Source organism: Adiantum capillus-veneris, chromosome 12 (genome assembly GCF_014529385.1).
Source record: "Adiantum capillus-veneris isolate H3 chromosome 12, ASM1452938v2, whole genome shotgun sequence".
NCBI lineage: Eukaryota > Viridiplantae > Streptophyta > Polypodiopsida > Polypodiales > Pteridaceae > Adiantum > Adiantum capillus-veneris.
The window spans coordinates 128,886,476-128,894,000 of NC_140942.1; the positions used below are offsets into that span (position 1 = coordinate 128,886,476).

Below are 7,525 nucleotides of genomic sequence, written 5' to 3' on the forward strand. Positions count from 1 at the left end.
CATGATCTCTTAAACTCAGATGTATACACATACTTCCCGTCGCACACACCTCTTAACTTACTTAGACCCATGCCTTTGTGGGCTTGGATTCTGGAAGGGTAGGGCATGGAAATCAGGTTCTTTTCTGTTGATTCAGGGCTAACTAGTAACAAGTGTTATCCCAGCTCTGCCTGGCGTACCATCTTTTACACGGAGAGGATAATCTTTTTTGTCAATTCAAAAGTTAAATTGTCCCTTTTTCTCGAGTATTTGTCTTTGGACATGATTGTGGTCTTGCAGATCACATTTGGAAGCGAAGGTTAGTTGATTTTACATTACCTAAAACAAATTTGTTTTCTTAATCATGTGGAAATGTAAAGACTTGAGTATCTAGGAGCTTCACCGAGTTTAAAGATATAAAACTTCCATCATTTTCTCAGCCTTTCTATATGAGTACATGTGAAGTTCTAGGGAAGAAAGTTCGCATTGTTCTGAGCTATGTCTAGTGAGGATTTTGTTTTTCCTACCTATCATCTAACAATGAATGTAAATTTTTTTTTTTTTGTCACAGAATATTGTTCTCATTTGAGCTTTGAGTTATATAGAGGCTTAATGTGTGTGTGTGTGTGTGGGTCCCCCCCCCCCCCCCCCCCCCCCCCCAAAAAAAAAAAAACCACCTCCCGCCGGGCGCAATTACACAGAGATTGAAGACAATGGTCTAGACCCCTTCCCCCCAAAAAAAAAACCACCTCCCGCCGGGCGCAATTATACAGAGATTGAAGACAATGGTACTTGACCAAGGGGTCTAGACTAGGGTGCTGAGATCTACATGTTAAGAGGATTCGACTTTTGCCGGAGAATACTTATGGCTTAGGACACTGGTTTCCCAGCACTTGTCCGAATCAGTGTTGCAAATGTGTTTCGTGATGGATGTTGCTATGTGGAAAGTCTCATCTTGGAATTGTCCTTTTTAACCTTACTTTTGTTGATGTGATGTGTGCATTGGTAATCAACAGTCTACAATGCTAGTACAGGACCTTTCCTACTATACAATAACCCTTTATCCTTGGAATCCCCTTCTCAATCTTGTAAATTATTCTCAAGACATTAGGTTTAGCAAGTGATCAACGGAAGAATGGTAGACAGTTAAAGAGAAATCTTTATTATTAAAACGATGAAAGGCGTGAAAATTGGATTGAGAGCAGGTTCGTAAATTTAAAATTTCAAGTGAATTTTGGAAATTCTAACAAAACACAAGAGCATTTTGCTAATTTACCTTAGAAAACAATCTTTAAAGGTCTCGATGGTTTACTTGACCTTTGAAAAAAAAACAGGCAACAAATCTCACAATATGTGAGATAAAATTTAAAAGAAAATCGCACCAAGCTCAAGCCGAGCAGAGCACATGCCATCCACCAAATAGACAACATCGATATTTGTGGGTTTTACATATAAAGACAATCCATCACCGAAATACACCACCAAAACCGTATAGAGGGTTTTACAGGGATCCCTCAAGCCCATACAAAGGGTAAATATTAGACCAAACTGAACCATATTGCCAAGAAAGTCCTTGGATGCCACACGCCATATGGCTCTGCCACCCCCCACAGGAGTGTCCATAGGAAGCCGAGCAAACAATCCACCACCACAACATGAGAAGCAAGCCGAACACCAAGCAGATCCTAAGAACCAGCACCACAACAGGAAGATCACGACCACTAGTACCACACACCAAGCAGCTGAAACTGAGCATGCCACCACATAGTAGTCCCGCGAGTAGAAACAGACCCACTATAAAACCAACCAACGTCGCCAAGATGCAAGATATGCCACCAACTGCCCCATGAAGGGTTGCACAGAGATCGAACACAGGCCGGGTGAGCAGGATTCACCCCTAACTGGGAGAAGGGTTGCCGCCATACTCTGTTTTGCAAAAAAATGGCCAACCGAGGCTGTGGGCAAAGAGTGGCCTATCCTCTGCTCATCGTAGATCCAATCGCCTCGTTGGTAGAGCTACCAAGCGGGACCTCTCCCTAATGCGTAGCACCCTCCCCTGCACCCCTTGGCTCATGCGTGCCGTGCAGAGCTGAGAGCAGAGCTTTGCTCGCTAAGGTGTTTTTTCTCCATTTACTTGACCAATCTTAAATGCAAGACATGCTGAGATGTTATGCGTATGCTTTAACAACCTAAGTAGCATGAAGGGGTGGGTTTCATTAAATCCTTTTTGGTTGCCAAATAGATTTCTATGTTCTACACCTGCAGGATACAATTTTTTAAACTTGTCTTGTTTGCATTATATAGCTCAAGTAGTTACACTAGAAAAAGGCATTACAAAAGAAAGGGGTTCAAAACATGGACTACTTAGGGTGACGATTCAAACCAACTTGAACTACCTTTTGTGAAGAAAAAGTTGGCAAGCTATTAACTACTCAATTGAATGGAAGAAGCTACAAGTTGAGGCATTATATTGTACTTTGTAAAGAGCATGCCTCTTGAGACTATACACATATTACACTAAAAAAGTTGCGAGCTTCTTTGAAGGCATCATAACAATGCTAAAGATTGAGTTGCTACCGTGTGATGTGCATTCAAAAGGCCATCTTTGGACACATAAATAGTAAACCTTGAGTACTTGATTCTTTATTCGGTAATCTTGTGCATGTTTTGGTCTACTGTAGATGAAAAGGACAAGCATGTTACATTCAAGTATATATACAAGCACACACTTGATGACTACAAGTGGAAGAAAATAGAGACACAAAGAGACTTGATGATGAAACGTTGGGTCTTAGATTTTCATAGGGGCCATATGGGTGGGTGAAAATTGGTTTTCTAGACACTGGGAAACATGGCTCAAAATATAGCCCATTATTGGCTTAAATGCCAAAGCACATAGCATACTTTCTAGGGAGTTATTTATGGATTAAATGCCAAAGCACATAGCATACTTTCTAGGGAGTTTTCCAGATGCACGATACTTAGCAGCCACCTCTTCAGCCTTCAAGGTTTGGGCACCATGGTTTGCCTCAGCAAGTGCGCGCTCCTCCTCTGCTTTCCTATGAACCGCCGCTATCTCATTCTTCACATTCTCTACAAATGAAGCTTTTTTCTTCTCCAATTTCTCCTAATACACAAAGAATCTTGTTTGGATGGAGGCTTCCTTGGTTAATTAATCACTTTTAATTAAAATTTACGAAGAGCTCACCTTGAAGACAGGTTCATTACAAGTCATTTTTTCTAGCTAAAAATATGAGCATTGTCTACAAGGTTTGTTGATGCAACTCATGTGTCCCGTATAGTATAAAAAACAAGAAGAATTTTTGAGAGTGCAGATGGTTGGCTTATTCACAAACCTATAAGTATCAGACATGGGGAAAATCCTTTGATTTTTTTTTTGATAAAAATGGCACTTTATAGCGTGTTTATGGAAAATTTTTTCTACTAGAAACACACAAATTTGGGATTTTTGGGCTCATATGATGTTTTTGTGAAATAACCATAGTGATCTTGGAAACCCTTAAAAAATAACCATAGTGATCTTGGAAACCCTTAAAAAATAGCCACTAGGCATTATATTTATATTTTTCCTTCGGACTCACAGAACCTCTTAGTTGATGTTGCTAGAACATTTAAGGCGAACAGATTTGCATATGATTTGCCTTATATGAATTGCTGATATTCTTGCTCATGAACAATTGATTGAGCCATCTCTAGGTTAAAGAGGCCATTTAAGGATGCCAGTCCTTTTATAATGTCTCTCATCGTGTAGTTGCTAATGGTGCTTATCGGTACTCAATTTTTTTTCTCTCTGATTTTTCAAGTTAGAGATTTCAAAATTTTTATTTCACAGATTAATAATTTCATACTTCGTCTTTTTTCAAGCATTTTGAATTTATGCCTCTTGTGTTCTCAGGAAGGGTATAGAATGAAATACAATAACTTCTTAACTTATGAGATAAACATACTATGCTTTAACTTTTACATGCAGAAAATGGATTTGTGCATCTTAATTATGAATAATTTGTTGAGTATTTAGCATGGAGTATAGTATGCTTTAAAGAGCCATGAAAAAGGTTGCCATAACATGAACTTTTCCATGGACATCATCAATGCTTGCATACATTTCCATTGTGGAGACTAGTCTTTTGGGATTGATTTGCACAAAAAGGTAACAATATTCAAGTAATTTCACATGCATTTTTATCGATGTTGAGATTTTAACATGTCCATTAATTACCTAGAATTCATCGCACAAGATAATCATTATAAACACATTTTTAATCTTTATGCAAGTCAAGCATGAAGAAGACACCAACTCCAAAAGGCAAACAATAGTAGTGTTAGATCCTATAATCTTGCCTCTAATTCTTGAAGATGTGCTTCGGCTCTTGCCTTCTTGGCTTTCTCCCAAGCTGATATCTTTGCAAGCTTCTTCCCAAGCCTACACAACAATTTCACACAAAAATAAAAAATGACACAACCGATATATAACATGACCATTCTTCCATTAAAATTCTTAGAGGAAGTAGAACCAAACCTATTGACGGATTTAGCTTTTATATTATCCTCCCAAGCCCTTATCAAGGACAAAACTTTCTCTTGATTTAGCTTTGCGAGAACTATCTCTGCAAATCTCGACAACATGAAGTTTGCTTAATCTTTGCTATCCTTAGTAAATGATAAAATCAAAATGCTCAATTTAGATATAACACATCTCTTCGACTTTCCTAAATTAAGCATGGTGCTAAGTGATACACAAGCCTTGAATACAATTTGAGTGCAATATGGTTTGGGTAACTTTTTTAATTTTGGGTTTCAACTTAATCTACCACCCTAAGAAGCTACAAAAATAGCGTTCTTTATTATGAAAAATAGTCAGATATACCTTGAAATGGATTTGTCACTTTCAAAATTGTTCTTTTGTAATATAAATTTTAATGCGAGCTTTAAATTACAAGAAATTATGTAACCCAAATATCTTCACACATTCAATCATGCTAATACAACAAGAAAATAGTACTTTTCTTTGGAAGTGCTCACTAAATTTCATGTATTGAGTATCTATTGTCTTATATTTTCTTTCTTGATGATGTTATTTCCATGGTATAAGAAAGTTTCCCAACCTCTATTTAAGGATCCTGGTGTGAATGATAAGTTACTGCATGCCGGTGATGCATTAGTTGCACCTTCGTGTTGCTCTGTAGCTAGAACAATTAAAACAATTCATAACTAGTGTTATGATATGTCCCAAGGATAGTAAGTGTGAGTTTTGAAATTGTGCTATTATCTAGGTACTCACAAGTGCGAGTTCTTGTCAATGAACATTTTAACAAGGTAATGCACACCACACATATGCACACAGACCAAAAAATAAATACATCAAATTTATGCACAGATAAATACATAAATTAATTGTGAAGAGTTTTAAACTAATTCTATATAGGCACTCATGATTGCAAACATACATACGCCAAGGTATAGATGTGTTCCTATATGGAAAAGTTTTAACAAGATAACGTAACACGCATATCCATACATTAAAATGTAAAGAAATCAAATTTTGAATAAATAACTACATAATATATGAATATAGCAATGAATAATAATAATAATAATAAAGTATACATACATTGATTTACACATACATCACTAACGTGAATGCATTAATAAATTAACTAATGGCAAGAAAATTAACACCTATATGTTTATGTGCATACACGGATAGACTAAAAACGAGTAATACTAGGCAAGGAATAGTGAGTATGTAATATATGTGTATGCATGCATGCATATATATAAGAACTATGTCTTTGCAATACATGAACATTTTCCTTTATTGGATACAATGTAAAAGTGACTATATTGAAGTTGCAAGACATTTCCTTGAATGGATCCAACTTAAATAAAAATAGTGGTTAGCATGAGAGAGAGAGAGAGAGAGAGAGAGAGAGAGAGAGAGATAGAGAGATTACTATTAATTAACACAAGGGCTTTGGATGCATGAGAAAGTTGATCGTCCGTAGTAACACAAGAGGCGGCATGCTCATCTTCCATCATATGGTATGATGCAGAGGGTGGAAGAGCAACAATACTTGCATTTTGTTGCTCATTAGCTAGCACTTGCTCATCCCGATCAAGCTTTTCTTCTTTCTTGCTATTGATTTTGATTAAGATGGGTTGCTCCTCCTCCATTGCACCACATCAATTCATCTGTGTAGACAACTACCATCATGAGGACTTTCCATGTCAGCTTGTGTTTGTGTACGTGTGCATACACCTGCAAGCATGTGTGTGCTCGCAAATTCATGCATATGTGCATACATTTTTAGTTTATGATTATCCGTGTACGCAATGAGAGACACACCTTGAACTTGTCTCTATAGAAGTAGAAAATGAGGACCTTCAATGAAGTGGTGCTATGTATCCACCATGATTATGGTAAGCCATACTTATGAGACGAAGGCACTAGGCCATATGCATCAATAGGCCATAATTGCCTGACATGAAGCTTTAACTTCGAAGGGGCCATTGTAATGAAGTTTACAGAAGAATAGTTAGATTTTAGAAACAAGGTTGTAGAACTAAGCCATAGATTCTAGCATGACCTTGAGAGTGCAAGCCAAGAAGGTTTAAGGCTGTTGTTGCAATAACTTCAACAAAGGGAAGATATTCTATCAAATTAGATAAGATGAAGATATCACATGGGCATTCCAAAACAAGAGATCATGTAAACGCTTCACAAATGGGGCCATTGAGTATCCCAAGTTTAAAGAATCCTTAAACTTTTCTCTTTTTTCCTCTCCTCTCTGTCACCCAAGTGTGGTAGATTGGCTATACCGGCTCCCTCTTAAGCAATAGGTCTTGAGTTCAAGCCTCGTGGGGTTAAGGCCTCTTGAGATTGTTCCTACAATGTTAAAAATCTTCCTCTCTTTTCTTCTTTCTTCTGAGCCAAAAAGGAATGTAGTTGCAAGGCATATGAGAGTAAAACGAAGCCCTAATTCATTTTGACATATAAGCAGAGGGACAGAGAGAGCAACTTACAGGTTAAGGATGATACAATACATAAAAAAATGAGAGAACGTGATGCAAGGTTTTCATGTCTTCTGCGTACCTACCTGTGGGGAGTGGAAGGTGAAGGCGATGCGGAACTGCTGTTAAGGAATGGAGGGAAGGCGAAGGGATGATGACGATGATGATGAGCAGCTGCAAAGCACTCCCCAAAAGAAACTCATGCAAGTTTTGCCCCCAACAACATTTGTCACCACCTTTGAGTCACGCACGTCTCGCCTCCTTCTTATAAACACCGCCTCCTCTCTCTCTCTCTCTCTCTCTCTCTCTCTCATATCACGTCTTGAGTTCAACTCTCCTCAGATGGATCTTTCAGGGATAGTTTCCTATGACGTTAAAATTCTCTTCTTCTTCTTCCTCTCTCTCTCTCTCTCTCTCTCTCTCATATCACAAGAAGATTTGGACAAATTCTCACAATAATTCCCACATTGTGACTTACCTCAACATCATGAGCTTCTGTGAGGGAGGCACCGCA

The 7,525-nt window shown here is 37.9% G+C and overlaps 1 protein-coding gene across 5 annotated transcripts; it reads right to left on the bottom strand.

The window, feature by feature from the left end:
- Positions 1-2,595: 2,595 nt before the first annotated feature.
- On the bottom strand, positions 2,596-7,255 carry LOC147446498 (remorin-like). 5 transcript variants are annotated; one of them, XM_086525713.1, is made up of 6 exons: positions 7,098-7,255; positions 5,955-6,192; positions 5,106-5,186; positions 4,520-4,607; positions 4,342-4,423; positions 2,596-3,106 (listed from the first exon to the last, which is right to left on the bottom strand). In XM_086525713.1, the coding sequence occupies exons 2-6, from the start codon at positions 6,172-6,174 to the stop codon at positions 2,906-2,908; spliced, it is 672 nt and encodes a 223-aa protein (XP_086381839.1). In that variant the 5' UTR covers positions 6,175-6,192; positions 7,098-7,255; the 3' UTR covers positions 2,596-2,905. The 5 variants fall into 5 exon arrangements, with proteins under 5 accessions (XP_086381839.1, XP_086381840.1, XP_086381841.1 ...); XM_086525714.1 differs by having other exon boundaries at positions 7,094-7,245; XM_086525715.1 differs by having other exon boundaries at positions 5,955-6,204; positions 7,098-7,229.
- Between the last annotated feature and the right edge of the window lie 270 nt (positions 7,256-7,525).